Here is a 24,880-nt window from a genome sequence, read left to right as displayed (position 1 = left end):
GGACATGGGTCAGTAGGGCTAGTCTCACGGGCACGTGGTCAATGTAGTCACACAGGCTCTGTGCTCAGAAGGGCCCTGAGCTTGGTGCTTCATGTTCTGCATACATCATCTTGCATTTTTTAATAATTGCATTATTGAATTTGTGTTTTGCAAATAAACTCCAATGGAGCATAAGCGAGGTGCTTAGAGGCTTAGCTCATATATGTTCCTGCCTCCTGCCACTTCCTAGGGACATACAGGTTCTCAACTGCCTGCCCCACCCGCTCAACACTCCTCCTCCCCCCACTCTTTACCTGCCACCAGACGTTTGTTTTTATATATTTTTAATGATATTGAGCCTTCCAGTACATATATGTAGATTTTCCTTGATGACTTTCAATAAGTTTTTATTATTTTCTCCATAAAAATAACTTCTCAATAATAATTTTCATGCATAACTTTGGCTATAATTATTTCTAGATATTACAATTGCTGCTGCAAATCACATCTTCCAAATCAAATCTATTCTATTTTCAAACTGTAGCTGAATAATAGAAATTGATTGATTATCATACATACATTTATATGCAGCAACTTTTTTAAACACAAGATTTAACAATTTTTGGAATTCTTTTGTATTTCCCATGTAATCATATGCTCCTCAATTATTATAGTTTTGTTTCCTCTATCTAATGCTCATACTTTTTTTTTTTTTTTTTTTGTCTACCCCCATTCCACATCTAGGACCCACAGAAAAATGTTAAATATAAATGGTGACAGTGAGTACACTTTCCCTGTTCCTGACCTTAAGGGGCATTCTTTCAGCATTTTACCATGAAGTATAATGTTTGTCATTGTGTCTGTAGATACTCTGTATCAGAATAAAGAAGTTCCCTTCTATTCCTTGCCTATAACTTCCTCTTAAAAAATGAGTGCTGAATTTTAGTAAATGCTTTTTCTACATTTGCAGTTTTCATTTAAAACATGTTCAGCATTTTCTAATCATATTCTTGTAAAAAAGCAATTGGTCATGGTGCCAATTTTCTCATACTATTAGAAATAGAAGTACTCTTCATTTCTAAATACATGCAAGGATCTCCATTTGTATGAAAAGGAAAGGAAAAAAGAAAAACGCTAATTAACATCCTATCTCCTCTCCTTTATAGCCAGATTCTCGAGAAGAGTTGCCTGTGTTCATTACTTCAATTTCTTTATCTCTTACATACTGATCCACCCAGTCCAGCCTGGTCTCTGGATATAGATCCCTTCACAAAAGATGTCTTACAAGGTACCATGTCAAAGATTCCAGAAGTCCTTGTCTTACTGGAATGTTAAGTCATTTCCAAGAATAGTTTAATTCCTTCTTGATACACATTTTTTTTCTCTTTTGGTTCTCATTCCTCTGATCAATCTGGATGCCTCTTCTATGTTTACCTTGTAGGCTTATCCAATTGGCCAATTGATATTTGTGATGCTTAAGGATTAGCTGCAGTCTCTCTACTAGAGTAAGTCTCTAGTTTTCTCCTAGGAGATGTCCTCTATGGCCACATCATTACCCCGTACATTGATTACAGTCTTTAGGGCAAACGTGTTTTCTAAGCTTCAGGTCCACTTATCTGCCCACCTACTTGGATATTTTCTTTTGGATTTTAAGATTATTCTAGATCTTGGGTGATGTGCAATCCAGATGTGATCTCTTGTAGTGGACAGGCTACCTATGACTAAAAAGACAAGTCATCACTCCAATACAAACACCAAACACCACACACACCCTATATATGTATGTATGTGTGTGTGTATAGTATATATATATATACACACATGTATATGTATATATAGTATATATTGTAACAGGAATAGCATATAACAGGGATAACATAACCTCAATAGAAGTTTCCATTCCAAATAAGGGAAAATGGGAGAGTAATAGCACACAGTAATGAAATCCTGCTTAATAGGCATTGTGAAGCCTCTCTTGCAGTGTGGATTTCCTTGGATAACCGGGAAGGACCACCTTCTCTGGCTCCCATTTTGCCCTCTGGAAGATTCTTCCTTATCCATCTTCCTCCATAACCATATCTGAAGGAGGTTTGGGGGAAAATGCCCTCCTTGGGGAATATGGAGCTCTCAGAGACTGGATCCTGTTCATAGTTTGAGGCATTAAAAGTGTAGTGGTCTCAGACTTTTTGCAAATGGACTGTGGCTCCTTTGGCAATATAATCTCTTAAAAAATGTGTTACATTTCTAATTTTTTTTTTTTTTTTGCTTTTATTCAGCTATATGTGCCAGTATCCACAATTTAAAAAAGTGTTTTCTTGACTTGGTTCTCAAGTCTGCCTTATTTCCTTGATTCCTCACCCCCATGCCCTTCTCTCTCATGTAATGATTTAAGCTAATCTAAACAATAGACTAAAGTGAAAATGTAATACCTTTAATCTGATTTTTGCTGCATAGTTGAGTCAATTTGTTTAACTCAGAAATACTGGGTCTTTTATGACTGGAGATCTTTTTTTCAATCTTATCTCTTATTATTTGGAATCTAGAAGCAGTCAGCTTTCAATGTTGGGGAGTCCTCATTTTTAGTGATCTCTGCTTAAAAACCAGCCATTTTCTGGGGCACCTGGGTAGCTCAGTCTTTAAGCGTCTGCCTTCGGCTCAGGTCAGGATCCCAGGGTCCTGGGATCGAGCCCCGCATCGGGCTCCCTGCTCAGCGGGAAGCCTACTTCTCCCTCTTCCACTCCCCCTGCTTGTGTTCCCTCTCTCGCTGTGTCTCTCTCTGTCAAATAAATAAAATCTTTAAAAAACAAAACAAAAAAACAACCAAAAAAAAATATCAGCCATTTTCTACTTGGTCATATCTTTATTGTAAAACTCTGCACAATGCAGTCAAGAGTAATCAATTCACCCTATCACTTTAACTCTTTCAAGTTGCCTTGCTCCTTTTGGGACCTTCCAAAGTGCTTGGAGAAATGCATCGTAGAACTGTCTTCATGGTAGAAGAAAGGGGAAAGAAAGCCTTGATTCTTTGAATCCTGTCTTCCATTTCTGAGGAGTGGTCCCATGAGCCTTGATTCCCTGGAAATTGTGGATAGTGTACCCGTAAATGTGAAGTAGAATCCAATGTACATTTCATGCTGCAGTGACCAAAAATCACTGAGGAGGAAAGAAGGAAGTGTATGGTGCAAAAGCCAAGGTAAACACTGTCAGGTTGCATCTGCACAAAGACAGATTAGGCATTTGGGGAAGCATTTTGATGGTAAGGAATGAAGACAAATCCATATGCATCATTGCCTCCTTTAGAGTGAAAGGATAATGGTATCATCAATCTGCCACCAACCTGCCAGACTGTGGGCACAGTGTAGGTCTCTGCTGTTGCTAGGAGGTTTGGTATTTATTACTAGCTGAACTTTGATGGATTTGCCTTAGGGAGAGACAATCCATTCTGTGGGGCCCATGCATAACCACCATCTTTGTCACCACAACTGCTCTCTTCACACTCATTGCACAGGCTTAAGGTGGCTGAAGAGGAGGCATAATTTGCCTCCACTGGATAGATCATCAGTTTACCTGGTTGTTGAGGGCCTGCTCTGTAGTAGATACTGTGCAAGGCATTAACCCAAGATAAAAAGATCTGCCTTCTTTGTGCCACTAGCATGGGTGTTTCCACATGCCTCTTTACCTCATTTGCCTCACCATGTCTACAATCTTCCAAGTTTGCTCCTTTCATCTCTCTGATCAAGCAATTTATTACTGCCCATCAGTCTTAACTTCTAATCACCTCTTTCTCTACAAAGTGAACAATCAGATGTACTGCTCACACTTGGCCGGTGGGGAAGATTTCCCTTCACCACTATCCTCTAAAGCCACTTCTAAGTGGATCTCTGGTGTGGCAGCTGTCCATTTACAGTTAGAACTGATATACTGTGCTCTCCTTTCTGGGAACCAATGACTTAATGGATCTTATAATACTCAGTAGCCTATTAGGAGCTATATTTCAAATAGCAAGTGGTCTTCCACTGCAGGTGGCATAACTTTGCTCCAGAGCATGAGGAGTCTGAGCTGTAACCCTCTTATTAGGGATTGCCAAAAATTCTGTATTTATCTAGAGAGTGAATGAGATTAAGTGGATAAAGTGCCTATTACATAGCAAATATTTTATACATTTTTTAAAAGATTTTATTTATTTATCTGACAGAGAGAGACACAGTGAGAGAGGGAACACAAGCAGGGGGAGCCCAATGTGGGGCTCGATCCCAGCACCCTGGGGTCATGACCTGAGCCGAAGGCAGATGCTTAACGACTGAGCCGCCCAGGCACCCCAAATATTCTATACATTTTAATTGTCCAGGCCATAAAAAAAACATTGTTTTTGGTCCCAGATTCAAGACTGAAGCATTGAGTGTCTTTCCCTAATGTTTTACAGAGACTACACACATTGTTAGGAATTTCTATATTAATGTTTCACTAAAGCCATCTGGTTCCCCAATTCTGTTAGGAACAAGCTTTCCAATGTTAATGAAGAGCCTGTTGATCACAAAGGCAACCCCAAAGTATTGAGAAGATGGACATTAAATTGTTAGTTCTCAAACCTGTTAATTTTCAGAAATATATAGAGAATGTGTTTAAAATGCATTTTACCTAACCTCAGTTATTCTAATTCAGTGGGCCTGAGGTGGAACTCAAAAATCTGTACTTAAAAAAAAAAAATGACCCAGGTGGTTGTGATTTTCAACCAAGTTTGGGAACCGCTGCTCTAATCCACATGTGGGAAAAACCTGGTCACCGGCCATAGGTCCCAAAGCCTCTTTTCGCTCACACCTCTCAGAGAATGAGAAACGTCTGTGCCCAGAAAGGCAAGACTAATATCATGCAGCTTTCAAGGTGGTCTGCTTTACCCCAAGTGCCTAAAAACAGTTGGCATACATTAGCCACTCAATAAATAGTTAATGAATGAATGAACATATGAATGAATGAATGAACCAATGTCTACTGTCAGCACTGAATACTATTGTTTTTCTTTCCCTGATTAGAACTCTTCTAATAATACAGCTTCCTTATTAACAGCCGTACTCATTTATGTTTCCACTTAAGCTGGAATTTTCAATTCAAATATTTGACCAAAATAATCAGGAATTAACAAGACCGGGTTACTACTGCTCCCTTGAATAAAAACATTTCAAGCCCCTTCTATTTTCCAACGCTTTTCCTCTTTATAGACCTATTTTCAAAAAGTCTGAGTAGTAGGAAATTTTTTACAGTTGATCCTGAGACGGTGTCAACGCTGTAAATAAACAATTGATCCTGACACAGTTTTGCTCTTAAATGTGTATATTTTCTTAATGAACTCTGTGATATAATTAGCTCTATTAATAATAAAGATGAAAAAAATATTATCTCCCAACAATTTGCAAAAGTAGCTGGCTTTTAGGAAATATTAATAAAGAAACTACTAAAAATGTATATAGCCTTTTGAGACACTTAAGAAAAGAGCCCTTCTAATTAGTATCTTTTTCTACCACTTAATTTCCTTTTTGTATCCCTTCTTTCCACCCATCTGTCTATTGAGGTCTCATCTTAGACATCAAGATTGCTAGTAAGACCCTTTTATTCATTTTTTTCTGCATTCAATGTATAGATTATTTGGCCCCATTTCCTCTTGCCTTACAGTATTTCATGTCTGTTCCTGGTGAAGGTCTTTATCTAAAATTAACATTCCATTAGTGAGCATTTTAATAGGAATTCCATTAAACACACCCATATATGTATAGAGGTGCATAATACATAGTTATATTACATAGAATTATAAAAAAAATTACACTTATTTTTAGCAAAGTCAAAGTGTGCAATATGGATTCATAAAGGCTCAAACTCATTTTTACATATTCTTAATTTTATTGTCATCTAATCACTGTCTATCTGAGAAAGGAAGAATATAGCCTATAAATAAAACAGTGAGCTAAGTGAATTGTGGAAGACATTTCCATTGCAAAAATATCCCCAGCCCTCTTCCACTCTGTCTCTCTCACATATGGACACACACACACACAAACACACACACACACCATCTTCTCTTATAGCCAATTCACATAGATTAGTATTCCAGGAGCTTTATGTTAAGTTTTGGCTTTAAATAAATCACTTCACCTAGCCAAAACCACTGACTTTTTTTTTGGTTTCTACACAAAACTCTAATTCAGGTCCAGTTTCCTTCAAATTCAGTCCAGGTGCTAAAAAATCTCTTGGTTTTCCAAGGAACACTCAACAGAATTTCTTTCTCTGTATTCATATTTATAACATGGCCTCTAAATAGTCCAGTATTTTGTATTTGCTGGATTAAAGTGACTCCATAGTGAATTTGTAGTCCATCAAATTCATAGACACTCACTTCTAAGTGTATATTTTTCCTCTTAGAAATAAATGATTATTCCTTTAGGATCTTGTTTTTCACTTGCAAACTCTTTTGAATTCTTTAGAGAACAGGCATGTGTGTTACAAGTTAGCAATAAAAAGAATAATAAAAATAAATAAACCAGTTCTTCAGAATAACTTAGTTACAATCCAGTGTAAAAATTTAGATTCATAGTAAATTCTGTAACTTTTGGCTTTTATGCTATTTAATTTGTAGTTTTAGAATTCTGGATATTTCTTTGGGTTTGGGGCCTCAAGGATAAATCAATGTTATTTAACCTTTATTAAATTTCAAACCTAAAGTATAAAGGGCTTCTTCTACCTCATTCCTCCTCAGCCCCTCTTGAATTTTGGTTAAAAATCATGATCAGTGGCAATGCCCCTAATAATCGGATAATATGTTTGGAAATGTTAATATACCTTATTAGAGAGCACAGCCATAGAGAAGTAATATGGCACCAGCATGTCTGGGTTCAAATAATTTCTCTACTATTTGTAAGATAGGTAACTGAACAAATTACTCTTTTTGCCACAATTTCTTGTCTGTGAAATGGAAAATATAATCAATTTAACCCAAAATGTTGGTGCAAAGATTATATCAGTTAATTTGTGTAATGAAATATCCAGAACATAGTGAAATCCAATAAAATTAACTCCTACTATAGATTTTGAGGGATTTAGAAAATCATTATGATGTCACCTAAGTGGTGTGGGAGACAGAATTATTTCTAGATGATCTAAGGTATCATATTTTTTCAAGATAAGTGTCATCCTAAACATATCTTTGGATAATTTTAGGGTAGATGAAGATTTCAGATAATTAGTCTCAAACTTTATATTAGAATCACATGGTTTCCAGTTAAAATGCAGATTCTGACTCAGTAGGTCAGGGATGGGGCCTGAGATCTGCATTTCTAACAAGCTCCCAGGTGTTTTGTCTAGGGATTACACTTTGAGTAGCATGACCTAGGCAACCTCCTAAGAACGTTTTTAAGAAAAAAAACTGTGTGTGTGTGTGTACGCGCTTGTATGTGTGTAAAATACTTTATGTATCTCATATATAACAACCTGTCTGCTGCTGAGAAATAGACCAACTTAATTGATCTGATTCATTTTGTTAATGTAGTAATCTCTTTTTCATGGACACTATGTGTCTTAGTGTCATGAAAGAGTTTAAGTAGATGTTCTTATAATTTCTAAAATTCTTCTTGAGATAGTTGCTTAGAACAGTGGTTTTCAAACTTTAGCTCCATGAGGATCACCTAAAGCCTTGTTATTATTGGGTCTTCAACCCTAGAGTTTCTGATTCAATAGGTCTGGGATGGAACTTGGGCATCTGCATTTCTAATAAGTTCTCAGGTGTTGCATATACTGCTTGTCCAGGTACCACATTTTAAGAACCACTGGTTTAGAATACTCATTTGTTCTTTCCTGAAGTCAGTCAGAGTCTAGCAATATTCTCTTGAATCATCACCATAAGCATACACTTCTGTACTTCTATTGGAGGCATTTCAACATTGGTTGTTTTGAAATACTGCAATATTGTGATTTATAATAAAAAATATATATTTCCTGTTCCTGGCATAGAGCTCCTAAAACCCTTGGAATTTCCTGTGACAAGAATGATAAAGGTGTCCTTTGTTAATTAGGTGACTCTTGGAAAGCCTAAGGATGGAGGGCTGGTTGCCAGGGGAATCAACCAAGGAAGTGGTTAGAGGGTTGGAACTTTCAGTACCCACTTCTGGAGAGGAGAGAGGGGCTGGAGGTTGAATCAATAGCCAATGGCCAGTGAATTCATCAGTCATATCTATATAATGAAGCCTCCATAAAAACCCAAAAGGACAGTGTTTGGAGAGCTTCCAGATTGGTGAATACATGGAAATTCTGGGAGAGTGGTGCACCTGGAGAGAACATGGAAGCTCTGGATTCATTCTCTATGCACTTCTTCCATCTGGCTTTTCCTAAGTTATATCCTTTTATAATAAACCAGGGATCCAGGAAGCAAAACATTTCTCTGAGTTCTGTTGGACAGTCTAGCAAATTAATTGAACCCAAAGAGGAGGTCATGGGAACCTGTAATTTATAGCCAGTCATTCCGAAGTATAGCTAACAAACTGGACTTGCAACCAGCATCTGAAGTGGGGATAGGATGAGGGGGTCTTATAGGGCTGAGACCTTAACCTGTGGAATTTGACACTATCTCAGGGTAGTGGTGTCAGAATTGAGTTGAATTAAAGGACACCCAGCTGATGTCTTGCAAATTGCTTGTTGATGTGGGGAACTTCTCCCCTGCCACATTGGATTTGGTCTTAGAACACCAAGAAAAGATACCATCCCTAGAATCATGATTCTTAAATGTTTCAATTTGCTTACCAAGTCAGTGAAGCAGAAGATCTCATCACCTCCCATTTATCCCCACACAATAAAACATCCCCAGAGTCAATAGCAAGAGAGGTACTGGTTTTGATTAAAGAATAGTGAAATGATGTCTGTTTTTTATTAAGTATAAATAAATTATTAATATGTCCCAGATGTATTTAGTGCCAAGACTGTCATGTTATAAAAATGAAAAAGTAAACATGGATCACTAGAAGAATGCTCATTGGCCCCCAAATTCCATTGTCCATGTGAAAGTCATTGATCTGATGGATAAAAGTCATGATCAAAAAACATCAGAATAGTGTCATCAGTTGAGTTTTAGCATACAATACATGGTATTGAGAAAATAGTACAGAATGGGTGCTCTACACTGAGTGAAATTAGGCTTGAAGGTAAAGAGCAGTCAAAGGGTGGAGGGGGAACCCACTAGGTAAAGTTACTGTTTGAACCCTGAATATGAAACCTTAATGTATTTGAGTAAGTCATATTTCCCATATTAACTCTTGTGATTCTAAAGGACACTTTGAATAAACAAACAGACAAACACTTTGTCTTGGTAGTTAGAATCAGCATCAGAACTCCACACATAGACCGGTCTCAGGACCTATCAGTTCACCCTAGATTTGCCTAACCTCCCAAGGATAGCTTTGAGTAAGTACGAAGAATGCTCTAACCTCTTTGATGGTGTACTTGGGGCTATTCTGGAAGGCACCAGTCTTTGGTATAGAGAAGGAGAGCCTATAGATGAGCTTTTCCCATGCCCTTAGCTTCACAGTTGACTTCACTTATAATGGAAAGCAATGACTATTAGCTGTTGGTGCTCTTTGAGCAAATTATCACCTGTCTCAAAGAGACTGCAGAAAGAATGAAGGGCTAATTGCCAGGAGGTGATCTTTAAAACATTGCATTAATATTAATAATATTAGGATCTGGACAAACTCCTGAAAATAATCCTACTATTTGACAAACTGCAATGAACATTTTAATAGATCTGCTTACAAACTCATCTCAACATTGTAAAATGATAACACGGAGGAAACTGAAGCTATAAAAGATATAATATCCTTAAAATGGAGGATTAATAAACATCTAAAGACATTTCTTCCCAGTTTAAAGCTGTACCATGGCTATGAACACTAGCTTGCTTTTCTTTTGCTTACTCAGGGTCCCGCAACCTAATTGAGTATTTACTAAGTGTGAGACACTATTCTACTCATTTTATATGTCCTGATTAATTTCCACAAGTAATATATGAAGTAGAGGCTCTTTCTTTTACCCTAGAGGAAACTAGGACACCTAGATGTTAGTAACTTGTCCAAGATAACACAGAAGACAATAGATGCAGAATTTAAATGAGAAAATTTTGGGCACCAGAAACTGTGATGTTAAAAACCATAATACACTCCTTTCATCTAATGATGGGAAATTTAGAATTGTCAACTGATGTCTATATAACAAGAGGATTTTCAGAAAAAAATGTATTTGATGGGAGGCAGTATGTTGTAATATAAAGAATAAGAACTAGGAAACAAGTTCGAGCCCTAACTATACACAGTGGTATTGAGGAAGTCAGTTATACTCTTCCTAGATCTCTCAGATTTCTTGCATATTAAATTTTGATAATAGTTTAAGAGAAATAGATGACCTCTGATATTAGATGTGGTTAATATTATTGGACTAGATGACTGAAGATACTGAAGGCCAGGACATTTTCAGCAAAACTCCACACTGCCTATGTATAAGGACAGATCTGAAGTGATTTATATTTCTTATGCCCAAAAGGCTGCCAATAACTTTTTCTTCCTATGATTATACTAAAATTTTAAGAAAGGGTCTATCATTTATTTTTTTGCCCTTAAAAATGCTCATTCTCCTCAAGATTTAAATTGAGATTTGTAATAAAAATAGTTTTCTCTAGTGTTGGATTATTTTCTATTGTTTTGTTGCCCAAATTCTAAATAGCTTCATAAATAACATATTCCAATCTCACTATCCAATCATAATAGGGCATGTGTCTTTGCTTCTATTTATATGTTTAAATCTATACAGTTGCATTATTTTAGCAAGGAACATGGTAATTTTTACTTAGAGCACATTTGGAATATGATTTGGGATCAAATTCAATAAGTTGGCCATTATTTGCTACGTTGACTAGGCACATGTGTGTGTGTTGGGGGGAAAGGGGACTTTTGTTTTAGTGAATATATGTGCATAGAGAATCATTAGCTATTTTAATTTAGGTAATTTAAAATCAGATTTCAGAAAGAGACCAAGCTTCCTCTCATCTCTCTGAAGATTTGACTATGAGAGGCATCATATCTGGTTGCACCTTCCACTTTTCATTGGCTAAGATTTCAATCAGGTACTCTAAGGAATAATCTGGAAGGTTTCTCTTAGGACCTTTCAAAATCCAAAACTCCCTCAAGGGAAGAATCATGGAGGGGATAGCCCCTAAAGATGTAGCCCACTCCAGTGGAGACAAACCCTGGCTTTAGTTTCACCACTAGGTTTACTTGCATGCAAAAGTTCCCAATAAAATCCAGCTGGTTTAAATTTTGTCTGCAGACCTGAAACCCAGCAAATTTGGCTTGGCTTCCTATTTTGCAGAAAATGTTTCACACGGCTTTAATCTGGAAATACTGAAGTGTACAAACCCTCAACAGAAACAACAGGAGAACAGCTGTCTCCTACCTTCACTTTCTCCCACCTCTACCCTTAATGCCCTGGGTGTTTTTAACAGAGGGGGAAAAGTCTGTCTCTGAGCATGAAAGATGGTATGAATCATCCATGACTACCTTTGTTGTTTGCTCTAAGCCAAAAAGGAAAGATTAAAGAGATGCCATTGATGAGTGAGACAACTCAACTTTTGGCATCACTAGAGAAGGAAGGAGCATTTAAGATCATGAAGGGAAATAAAACAACAAAACAATACTGTTACAATTTGAACAATAACAGGCTTCAGTATGTGAAAGCGTAGTGTTATCTTTTCCATTTTCCACTCTTGTGCTTTCATTGGCTTCATACAATCCCCTTGTTGCCTATAATTGGGGATGGAGTTAGTGCCAAAGCTGCATAAAATAAGCAATCTTTCCTTTATACTTTCTGTGCATCATGATTGTGTATATGAAGTCATAAAAATAATTTATTATGAGCATGTGTATTCCTGGCTTAAAGAGCCAACTATTCTTGTGACAACAGTATAATAGCATCACATGTATTCCCATAAAACACCATATGTGGGCACTTAATAGTTATTGCCCTGGCACCTATATACTGGGATATCATCTTAAAGGGAGACCCCTTAGAATTAAGAACACTTGGTACTTAGACAAATAAAATCCTGTAGATGAGATAGGTGAGCAAAGGGTAGAGATTTATTAAGAATTCACTGATAATGACAATCATTCATCTTCCATTAGTATATCAGATTGTCTCCAACCACTTTCCAGACTTTTTTCGTGGGTTCAGGAAAACCTTTTACGGATTGAAAACAGCAAATATTCTCAGTCTCAAATTTGCACGAATGCTCTAACATCACATAGATATCTAGTAAACTGTAAGAATGGGCATGACATAATTTTTCTTCTTCTCGCTCATTACTCTTTGGAAAGCATATATTTGGGGCTTGTGGAACAAATCACAGTAAACAAATTGGTTTTCAAACTACATGAAAGAGTGTACAGAGTGGCTGAAAACTTCTCTGTGACCCAGTGTGAGTGCTTGGTGATGTTATGCAAGTGTTCCTCTGTGACAGAGACTGTTGCCCATTGTCCCTTTCTTTTCTGCTGGCCTCCAGCTTAGGGTGGAATGGCTTCCTTTGGTTGCCACTGAGGTTGAAGAGTGGCTTTCCCAGTTCTGATATGCATTGAGTGTGTCAGAACTCTAGGACTGGTGTTTAACTATTACATTTGCCCCTGAGTCAGGTGGCCAGACTCTCACTCTAGGCATATGATAGGGACTTTCAAAATAACTCAACTGAAGAAAGAGGCTAGAGCCCACTGGTTCCAGATTGTGTGTCTACTTTAGTTGGGAGTCAAGGTAATCTGCAAGGAGGGAAGCTATATAAATCAGATTGTAGGGCTTTCTTCAAAGGGCAGCTTATCTTAGTGATACACTGCTGTGTGTCATTGGGGTCTGTGTAGGAAGATGCCCCTGTTGATGTCTTAAGTTTCTAGAAAAAAACATGATTCAGTACCTGCATCTCTCTTCACCCACTCTTCCTAGTGTAACAGCCTAAAACTTACATTGGTATTTTGTTTAAAGTACATATGGTAGTTATTACATGGAAAATGTACACTAAGCATATGTCTACAACCCTAATAGCTCCTTCCAACACATCTACATGGCTGCTTCCACCCAGTCAATTTCTCTCACTGTTCTTTGGCCCAAACTTCCATTCCAGCACCCCCCCCCAACAATGGAAATATTGTTGCTTTGAATTGTTTTGTTCTTTTTTTTAAAGTTTTTATTTTAATTCCAGTTAGTTAACATACAGTGTTATATTGGTTTCAGGTGTACAATATAGTGATTCAACATTAATTCTTTTGTTCTTTTAATACTGATGGGTAGCTGAAAGAGAACTTTTGAAGTGTAACATCTCTTAGTGATCCAAATATGCATTTTTTTCAGTTAGTAAAACTGGCTTAGCAGTTACTATCCCTATATCTTGTTATTCTCTACCAACTGCTGGGTTTTTCAAAGGCCTTTACCTTATTAAACTTAAGTCCTGACCTCTTCTCTCTTTCTCATTAAGAACTTCTTTCCATTAGCCTACCATAATGTGGTTTAGAATTTGATTTCCTTCCTGTCCACTTCCAAAATCATGTGTTTTCAATTCTCTACCAATGATTCTCCATCATGACCATTCATTTTATCTTCATTGGATTAGGAGATATCTAAGAGCAAAGAATTTTGAGAATTTCTCTAAGCTTCAGTTCTCTAGGTTCATAAGATTTTTTTAAGAATGAAAATGTTAAAACTAATATTACTATCAACAGGGTTTTGGGAGACTTTCGTGAGAAAGTGCAATTGTAGAGAGGAATAGAAGGGAAAGCAAGGATAAGAGAAGGGATTCCTTTGGTGGTTCTTTTCCTCTACCCCTTTCCCCCACCTGCACCTCTTCTTTCCCTTCCTTGGAAAGATCTTCTTAGGCCAATTCACTGAAGTATTCTAAAACATCATGTCATATCAAGAACCTAAAAGTCACCTTTCATTTAGTCCTCTGCATTCTCAATATCAAATAAAACTCTAAATTATATCATATTTAATAACTATATAATTTATTGAGCACTTTATGCTCTTTTCACATATCGTCTTGTTTAATTTTTGACAATAAATGTTGGGGTAGGCATTATCCCATTTTAAGGATAAAGGAACAGAGGCTCAGTAAATTGCCTAAAATGACAGAGCTGAGGTGAGGCAGAGCCGGTTTTTGATCCATACCTGATTATAACACTTGTGCTACTATGCTCTGCACCCTTCTGCTTTCCAACAAAAATCTTTTTGTTTTAAATATAACCATCCACTGTCTCTCTTCTCTACAGTAGCTTCTGCCACCTTTTTTTAGTTTTCATCTTCTCACATCTGAATTTTTTCCTAGTCTCCTCACCAAACCAGCCAATTTACTATGACTAGACTAATTCTCCAACTGTGTCTTGATCGTGCTATTTCTGTCTGCAAAAGACACTGCTGCTCTCCATTGCTCCTGCTTTCATCCTTCCCACATGTAAACTTCATCTGATTCCCAAGAATACCCAGAATGCAAATCAGTCTTACTTCTCACCATTCCTCAAGGGCATACCTTTCCCTTAGCTGTCCCTTGTCGATTCCCACCTCACTGTATTTAAATTATTTCCCTTACCTGAAAGTAGATTGAGAACTTCATAAGAGCAGAGTCATGTATCATCCTACCAATATATCCCCATGTTGACTGCCATGGTGCTAGCTCTGAAGTAGGAAGTAATTACTTATCTGGAAAATCTTTACTTGGATCCAAATCTGGTGGTTTCTGCCACATGGTCTTGTGGACATTCATAGGTGACTAGGTGTAAATGATCCATGAACTCCTTCTTGTTCTGCTGGAATGGGTCTCCTAAGTAGAGGGCAGATTCTAAATTCTCCATATCCCATGAGGACAAATTGAGAAATTGAAGTATGGCAGATTAACTGGCAGCAAATGTGGAATTAATGTTGCATCACACCAACCTCTCTAAGGGGCAATAGGAGTAGCATTTGGGGGTCAGGCATCTCCCAAGCCACAGGCTGAAAAATTTGTTTAACTCCAAGGAATAGAGAACAAGAGAAATTGTAGTATCAGGTGCTTATACATATGTATGCTTAGTAGAGGAAAGGATTATAAATAATGCCTATATTCAGGAACACAAAATACTGTTAGTATGATTTCTCTGACTTCCACTGACTAAATAAAAATAGAAAACCTCAATAAACATTCTGTGCCTACCCAAAATATATAAATATTTGTCTATCAATCACATATAGCCATGTTTTCTAAGGTGTTTGTTTTTTTTTTTTTAATGGATTCCTAGATGTATTCCATGGAGAAAATAAACTTAGGTAATGTTTCCCTTCTACCATAGCAAAAACACACACACAAAAACAAAAACAAAACAAAAAACTAGAAAACACTTGCAGCCAGGACATAATTTATTTTGTCTCATCTACAATTTTCCAAAGTCATTTATTTATGAGATCTTTTATTTGCCTAACACATAAAAGGGTTCTATAGAATTAGCATTTCATAAGAAACATTTAGACAACTCTGCCTCTTCCAACAAACTTTGAATTTACTGTGTTGACTTCAAGTCAGGTTTCTGAAATAGGAAATGCCAGAAGGTTCAATTTCAGTGAATTGACTCAAGAAGATCTTTCTAAGGAAAGGAAAGAAGAGAAGGAGGATACAAAGGGAAAGGGGTAAAGAGAAAGAACCATCAAAGGAAACCCTTCTCTTATCCCTGCTTTCCCTTCCATTCTTCCCTATAATTGCACATTCTTTCTCATGGAAGTCTCCAAAAACCCTGTTTATACTAATATTAGTTTTAATATTTTCATTCTCAAAAGTTTTTGTGGACCTCGGTATTCTAGTTTCATTTTACAAATGAGAGAACTGAAGCTTAGAGAAATTCTCAAATTATTTGCTCTTATATATCTCCTAATCCAATGATCAAGATACTTACTCTTTGTCTATCAGTAAACAAACCTGATTGTTAGAATTAATTACCAGGCAAATAGTTTTTTAATGCATTACTATTGATCGGAACGATATGCATTAATTACAGATGGGACAATCAATTTTCATTTTTTTTTTAAAGATTTTTATTTATTTATTTGACAGAGAGTGACACAGTGAGAGAGGGAACACAAGCAGGGGGAGTGGGAGAGGGAGAAGCAGGCTTCCCGCGGAGCAGGGAGCCTGATGCGGGGCTCGATCCCAGGACTCCAGGATCACCACCCGAGTCGAAGGCAGACGCCTAACAACTGAGCCACCCAGGCGCCCCTTCAGTTTTATTTTTTTAAGATTGATTGATTTATTTGAGAGAGAGAGAGAGATTGAACATGAGCAGGGGGGAGGAGCAAAGGGAGAGAGGGAGAGAGAATTCTCAAGCAGACTCCCCACTGTGCACAGAGCTCTATCCCAGGATGCTGAGATCATGACCTGAGCCAAAATCAAGAGTCGGACACTCAACTGACTATGCCACCTAGGTGCCCCTGAATTTTCATTTTTAAAAATGATAATGATATGTGAAAAATATGTGATTTATCTAATGACCCTTGGTCAATGTCAAAGATAAGAAAAAAACTAAACATTATATAATCATACACTATACAGTGATGATAATACACAGTGACAGATGTGCTATATCAAATGTAAAATTGCTAATATATACTTTTGGGCCATTAGATAATTGCATAGGCATGGCATATAATCACCATATTACATTATAAATTAGGTAAATATGGTGTCTATTTTTAAGAAGTTTGCTATCTAAGGAAAGCTAACTACATATATCATACTTTTATATTCAGCTTTCTCCCAGAAATTTGTAAATTTATGTGCAGGGAAGAGATACTGCAATTATATACCTTTTTTCCTTTTTAAAACTCAAGTCTATGAAGACTTTCCAAAAGGTATCCCTTTCCTTCATCTTTTTTCCCAGCTCTCTTTTCCCTGGTGTTTTCAATCAGCCTATGAAAAATTGTGTAAGCTAGCCAGGTAAAGTCTTACACATTTTCAAAACAGCAGACATGAGGGAATCCTTAAGTTCCAAGTAGAGACATCAGAAAGCTATCTAGACAATGTATTGTCACATATATTTTTTCATAAAAAAAATTTCTGTAAGAAAATTCCCTGTAGGAAAACAAAAACTTCTGAAGTTGATAAAATATAGTGTAAATTATTCCCACTCTTATCTTACATTTGTCTCATTATAAGCTCTCCTAGTGCTTGTATAACATAATTCAAGGTAAAAATTACTGTTCAATTTGGGGAACATATTTTTTTCCAATAAATTCATTCCAGATAGAGGTAGTTTTTAAACAGTGGGGTTATTTTATATTTTTATCTGTTTCAGGTTGTATCAATGTAGACATAGATTGTAGGAACCAAAGAAATAGCCAAGTCTGATTTTAAACAGTTATAACCGATCTTTTGTGCATTATTCTTTGTGTGCCCTTTGCCTAGTGAAGACACTGGAAAATTTTATGTATAGTCTTAACTCTACATCTGTAAAAACAGAAAATGCTCATACTGATAGCATAGTCTAAGATAACTATCTTGAAGATTGCAACATTTATTTTTTTTATATATTTCTGTTAAATGTTGTTAAAGTGATTGATTTATTTCATTACACTGAAAATGATGAACATATTTCAGAAGGGTTTGCAAGTTGAAACATCCTACAGATGTATGTGAGTCATCTCAGAAGTTTTAGTTATCAGATGTGTGTCACCTTTTCTTTTGCAGATTTCAGCAACAGAAACATACATGATCCTGAACATTTGCAAGCAGACTATGAGGTGTTTCTCATTGTGCAACACTATTACAACTTGTCCCTACTACTTTTCAAATTTATTTCTTAATCCAGCTGGCTGCCACATTGGAAAACACTGAAAATGTTTTTGCATAATTTTTGTTACCTCCATGAGGTAGATTTTAGATATAAATTGTGGAAGATTTTGCTACCGATTGCGTCTTGGACATATATACCAACTCTAATCTTGGACAAGACAACTATTCTGAGTCGACGTTTCTTTATCAAGTTGAGCTAATAATTCCTATTTGACTCGATGTTATAAAGTTTAGCAGTGTTTGTCAAAGTGCCTTTTAAGGTATTAAGCACCATATATATATAGAAGTGAAACATTTCGTTTATTGTCTGAGCATATACATGTATTTCTTTCCCCCGTGTGTGTGTATACACTATACATACTGTATACACACACAAGCACACACAGAATATATATATATTCTGCTAGCAGCATCAGCAGCATCTGGGAAGTTGTAAGAAATTCAGAATTTCTGCCTCACCCCAGACTTACTGAATCAGAATTGGCATTTTAAGGTAAACCAAGAATCATGTTAAAGTTTGAAAAGCTTTGTTCCATGTGGTCTACTTATAGTCTGATCTTTCTCTCTCTTTCCACGAACACACACATATATAGGTAGCAACCAGAGGGCTAGGCAAAAGAAGGTAGATTTATCATCCTGAGTTGATAAAAGAGCAGTCTAGGAAAGTACTTTATATTTTAACTAGAACTGACCATCAATAATAGTGGAAAGATAGAAGGTATTAAGTGGCTCATTCCTGGAATAATGTTTACTGCTGTCAATAATGAGGCAGAATGGATCATTGCACTGAAAGTTTGAATTAGATAATCTAAGACATCTCATCTAATTTTGTAATTCTACTATACATACAAACTTATATATTTATTGATATATATTCTAAACATGAATATTTGATTCCTATCTCCAACCTATATCTTTAGACATGTTTTGTATGAGCCCACAGGTAACAGATATTTTTAATTCCAAGATTTAAAATTGTTACCTTCTAAAACAATCACAGTATATTTATGTATATTTATCATATATAAATCATAGTATATTTATCTAATCTAGTGTTGATTATTAGATAGCAATGCATAATTTGCATTCTAATTGCTACCTCAGTTGCTTTCTCATTATTTTCAGAAACTTAAGGAAAATGTAGAACAGTTGAGACTCACTATAATCTCTAAGAAATCTACTAGATGTGTGGACAACACTGTTACTCAACCAAAGGCCAAAGAGCTTGACCAGCCAGGCTTGTCAATACAGTTAGTTACTAACACTGAGCTTTTTGGTTCATGCCAGAAGATCAAGGCAAATCTTCTCCAGTGCATACTTATTGAAGTATGTGTTTTTTGCTTTTGTTTTTGTTGACATACAGAAAGCTGTATGTATTTAAAGGATACAGCTTGATGAGTTTGAAGATAAATATACACCATGAAACTCACATCACTACAGTCTATACCATAAGTGTATCTATCACCTCTACAAGTTTCTTCCTGTCCTCTATTTATTACTATTCTGTGTGAGTGGTAAGAACATTTAACTTAATAGCTGCCCTCTCAGAGAATGTTTAAGTGTAAAATATAGCGTTGTTAAGAATAGGCACCATGGCGGAAGTTGCTTTCTGAGGTAGCGTGCGGTCTTTGTCGGCTTCCACCATGGTGTATGGTGGCCAGGGCCAAAAAGTGCAGAAGGTGGTGGTTCAGCCCATCAACCTCATCTTCAAATACTTACAAAATAGATCTCGTATTCAGGTGTGGCTTTATGAGCAAGTGAACGTGCGAATAGAGGGCTGTATCATTGGTTTTGATGAGTACATGAATCTCGTATTAGATGATGCCGAAGAGATTCATTCTAAAACAAAGTCAAGAAAACAACTGTGTCAGATCATGCTAAAAGGAGACAATGTTACCCTGCTCCAAAGTGTCTCCAACTAGAAATGATCAATGAAGTGAGAAATTCTTGAGAAGGCCATGTAGTTTGTTTTTTTAGATGTCCTTTGTTGGGAGTATAGTTCTAAAACATTTGTTCATATTGTTTTGATTACCTTTATGTTATTACCAGAGAACAATAAATGTGGGATTTTTTTTTTTTTTAAAAAGAATAGGCACTATGGTGTACAATAGATCTCTAGGACTTACTCATTTTGCATAACTGAAATTTTGTACCCTTTGACTATGTTGGAAGAAGCCATCCAGAGGATATTACTGCTGGTTGACCTGTGAGCTATACCAGGGAAATTGGAGGTTCCTTGCCCCCTCCCCTGTTCTTGGAGTGTACATTCTACTCACTCTTCCCATAGCCAGAGCTGTTTCAAGGATGCAGTCTTGAGAGAGCAATGTGTTGTTGAGACAATATGGACTGTAGATGTGACTGAACCCCATTTAAGACCTCTCTATAAACTTTTAAAATTCTAGTGGGTGAGTGCCAAGATCTACTATCTAGTGACTGCCCAAGACAAGCCTCATATATAAGTTCCCTTGCTTATTAAAACAGCCACGAACCAGTCTGCAGGGGCCCACCTCTTTCTTCAGTCTTTCCTCCTCCTCTGTGTATGGAGAGCCAGTTACAGGTTTCACCCAGGGAACTCCTGAGGTTTGCAAACCAACAGGCTAATACCACTCAGTTTCCCTTTCCCCCAGCTGCTGGCAAACATGGGGTTAGCCATACGTAGTGCAAGAAAATAAATCGAACACGTTGTTTCATCTCCTTTGAAGTTTGTCAACTAAATAAATGAATACGCTTTGTTGATGCATGTTATTATTTAAGGCAAGTATATTATTTGGTTGATTTACTTTTTACAATATACATTTTAGCAGCAGTGATGTTATACTGTCATTGTATGTGTTTAATGCCTTGGTTTATCATGTTACTAATGTGTTGTTTTTTCAAACTTAAAGATGTTTACATATTTTCCTTTCTTCCCAGCTGCAATATTTTTTAGATCCATTTTGGAAGGAGGTTTTTATACACTAGTAATAGGAAGAGTCCATGATACATGGAATCTCACTACTGATCATTAGGTGAAAAAATTCAAAACTCATTTCCAGTTTGGGAATTTAAATACCTTCAGATGACCATATTGAAATATTGACCAAATTAGAAATAGCTCCAACCCTTGGATATGCAAGAAGGTCATCCTTGCATTTTCGTTCTCACTAAAATATTGTCATGGTATCGGCAATATTTTACTTAAAAATGGAAAGAAGCCAATAACATCTAACTATGCCATGTGACATGTTAGCAATTAAGAAAAACAGCTACAAAACATATTATTCTATGAAAATGTTCACTTTGTCAAAATTTTTCTTCCAAGCAGCCTGGTATATGTAAATAGAATTTTAATTGAAGATTTACAAATTTGCACTATGTCATAGATTTAATTTCTATTTCAACTATTCTGACATTTCTTTTTAAATCATTATTTTGTATCTGATCTATTGTATCTTTAATTATACATTTACCATTTCATATAAATTATAAAAAGTAAAGTTTTAGATCCCATCAGCTCTCAGCCACTGCTGCACAAGGATTTGGAAGAAAATAAAAAAGAAACGATCACATCTCTGTAGTCATTTGGGGAGAACACTATTTAAATTTGTTCTTAACACAGGGCTGAAATTAATCTTGATTTCCCGTCAGATGTACAGGGATTTTACAATATAGTTCATAATAGTGTTTAACTCCTCTAGGGTATGAGTTAAGATAAACAAGTCACTGACAGTGTTTATCTATAAATATAGCAGATGGTGTGGAACTGAGGTTGGTTATTAACTCTGCCGACTTTAATTTCATGGTTATAAAACACTGTAAACCTCACTGTTTATAAAAGGCAGGGAAGATTTCTTGGCTTCAGTAGCCAAGAAACCCTCTGTAACATTAATCTCTCTAACTGATATTCGGTATCCTCCTAGGGTGCAATATTTAAGATTGTGGAATGATTGCTAGACACATTAAAATTTTCACTGGGATCATTAGCTAACATTTCTGTCATTGATCTATTATAACTTTGTTAATGAGTTCCATGTGAGCGAAATTTAGTGAATGAGACGATTCTTTCTAAACTTTGCTAGGTGAATGTTTAACAATTACTTTAGGCAGATATATTTAAGAGGCAGCCTAATTTGTCAGAATAGTAACCTTTTTTTTATGTAAAGATGAATCATGGTACCTAACTAGACCAAATGTACTTAGGGATAGAATTTCATAAAGGAAAACTATAGCATCATTCAAATAATTAGCCAATGTATATTATATACATTTACATGTAAGCCACGAATCTGCCTCAAAATGCCATAGAATTTTAAATTTAAAAGAATTTTCAAAACATTGCAAAACGCCATAGAATTTTTTTAAAAGTAAAACTATCCTTCATATTCTGAAGTGATTTGAATATAAAATTTTAATATAATTCGTTTCACTAAAACCTGTAAGATCAACTTGATTAAAATTAATTCTTCCCCAAAGAAGGAGCCACTAGTATAAAAATGCTATTATTTGAAATAGCTGTTTTCCCATTCCAACTTTATAGTGAATAACAAAATGTATTTTATGACCACAAAATTGAAAAAAAAAAAATTCACATGCTCTACCTCTATTTATTTTACACTTAGAAGAGACTGATTTTTCAGTTCCTAAGAAAGTCCAACTTCTATAAATATATGATAACCCAATATGTAAGGCAGGGATTAAAAAATCTTGAACTAAAACATCTTCACCGTATTAGAGTTCAAACTCCTCAAAAAATGGGTTTTCTAATAACAAAATCCTCCCTTTTCTACCTCTTATGTTGGGTTCCTTCTCTTGGACCCATATTGAGAGCTCTGTGCTTTCTGCTGATTATTCCTGGGACCTCAAATCTTGGCTTCCAAGCAGCTGGCTTGTGGACAGCAACCCTCGGTGGAGAGAGGACTGGATGGGACTCTTGGTAATATGTCTTCCCGTCTCCCCTCCTACTCGGAGCCTCTTGTCAGTAATTCTCATCAGATGTATGATTCCACCATTTGATGCACTCATTTCTACAAACAACAGTCTACTCAGACTTCCAGGTCTTAAAGTATATGAAACAGTCAGAGTGGACAGCCAGTCTCTCAAGGGGAAACTTGATCTCATCTCCCCCACCCTTCTTTAAAGATTCCGATCCTACCTGAATCTTCATCATCAAAGAAGCTGGTTATTGGGCTATTGGTGTATTTAACATTCATGTCTTTGTTGAATCGAATCAAAACTGGGAGTGAGTTCACTTCAAAGTTATCAGTGAATGTCACCGAAAATGGATCTGTTAATTAATCTTAAGGATCCCATCTTTTTGTCTTGTGAGTTGTGAAGGGAGGTAGAAATGTGTTTAGCAAAATGTTGCCACAAAGACTAGGGCCATAGAATGGCTTTTCCACAAGTGTGACACTTTCCCTTAAGTGTGACCAAAACTAGTTAATAATAGAAAGGGAAGGGATATACAAGAGACAGAGTAGGGAAATAAGGAAAGCTGGATGTTGAAGTCTGAGTGGAGGGGTAAACAGAGTGATTGCTTTAGGGACTCAATAAGAATTCATAAATACAGGGGCGCCTGGGTGGCTCTGTCAGTTAAGCATCTGCCTTTGGCTCAGGTCATTATCCCAGGGTCCTGGGATCGAGTCCCACATCATGCTCCCTGCTCAGTTGAGAGTCTGCTTCACCCTCTCACTCTCCCTGTGCTCTCTCTCTCTTTCTCAAATAAATAAATAATTTTTTAAAGGATTCATTAATCCAAAGAGTCTTAGGGAAATGAGATATTGTTAAAAGCATATTGAAACAATCACTCTCGTAAAAAAAAAAGGAATCTTTTTAATATCACAATGGGTAGTTTCAAGTTGATGATTTATTCCCCCCCGGTCTATATATAAGGTACAGTGAACTGTCATAAAGTATAATCTACTTTCCTAATCATGGTTTGGGAATAAAAACGAAAACAAACAGTTTCTGTAAAGAAATTATCTGATTAAAAGGTGGGAAAAAAACTGTTAAAATATAAGGAAAGTGCTCCCGCTTTCATCCTCATCTATCAGATTTTATTAAGATAGGGTCAGAAATAAATTGCTGCCTTGTAATATAATATAAAGCAAATTACAACCCATGGGAAAAAGTAATGTATGACTTTTAAATACCGTAATCTCATTTTCATTATTTTCTTTCAGATTATCCGACCCTGTCTAATGTCAAAGGCATAGCATTGCATAAAGGAAAACCTGCAAAGGAGAGAACTCTAAGTGGATTTCATTCCCCTTTCAATGGTGAGTTAAAAATCTATCCTCTATATTTACTACTTATTCTCCCTAAAAAAATCCAGTAATTTGTTGTTGTTGTTGTTGTCTTTAATCTTTTGTTTCTAGGAGAAGTAATCTATGCTGTCATGTGCATGACAGTCACCTGTGGAATCCTTCTCCTGGTTATGCTCAAGCTGAGGTAACTGGATACAACTCAGAAGGGAAAAGCTGGAACAGAATAGGCCTAGTTAAAGCACATTTCACAAAGGCAGACCTTACAAAGGGCCTGAGAATGAAAGCTTCTCCGTTAAGACATACTAAATCATTTTTTAATGTGGGATAGGCCCATGGAAACATTACTCTAAGTCTTCAGATGCAAGAGAAATGTGATCAGGGAGATTTTTTTTTTATGTTGCATTTTACCAGCACATGTGCATTTTTCCCCCCAATTAAACTGTTATCAATCTTTCTCCTGGTTTTCCTACAAAATCCAAGTTGAACTTTGCTGCATTCCTCATTCAAATCATTTGCAGGATTCATCCGCTTACATAACGGAGCTGTTGTGGACTTCATACAGTTTATATTTATCTGAAGATTTCCTCTTTACTCTAATTTCTTATATACTAATAAACTTTGTTCATGTTTTAATATACAATTATTAAAAGAGACATTTAATGAGGCCTCACAGGGTGCCCTTAGAAACACTTATTATTTCCTGACATTAATTCACTCTTTCCAAATCTTTTTCCTTGGCTGCCCTCATTGCTGGAATGCAGTAATGCTCCAGCAAACATGTGAGACT

General features: G+C 36.3%; 1 protein-coding gene and 1 pseudogene across 1 annotated transcript in view; both read left to right on the top strand.

Moving 5' to 3' along the window:
- The window catches only part of GFRAL (GDNF family receptor alpha like), a 64,592-nt gene that overhangs the window by 37,668 nt on the left and 2,044 nt on the right, over window positions 1-24,880 (top strand). Inside the window, exons 7-8 of the mRNA XM_036120580.1 lie at window positions 24,010-24,105; window positions 24,205-24,277. Coding sequence (XP_035976473.1) covers window positions 24,010-24,105; window positions 24,205-24,277 — 169 coding nt within the window. The remainder of the gene's footprint in view (window positions 1-24,009; window positions 24,106-24,204; window positions 24,278-24,880) is intronic.
- LOC118553563 (small nuclear ribonucleoprotein E pseudogene) lies at window positions 19,452-19,962 on the top strand (annotated as a pseudogene).

The sequence above is a fragment of the Halichoerus grypus genome, chromosome 9, assembly GCF_964656455.1.
Source record: "Halichoerus grypus chromosome 9, mHalGry1.hap1.1, whole genome shotgun sequence".
NCBI classification, from domain to species: domain Eukaryota; kingdom Metazoa; phylum Chordata; class Mammalia; order Carnivora; family Phocidae; genus Halichoerus; species Halichoerus grypus.
Note: the sequence above shows the minus strand (reverse complement) of the source record. Positions and strands in the feature narration are given on the sequence as shown.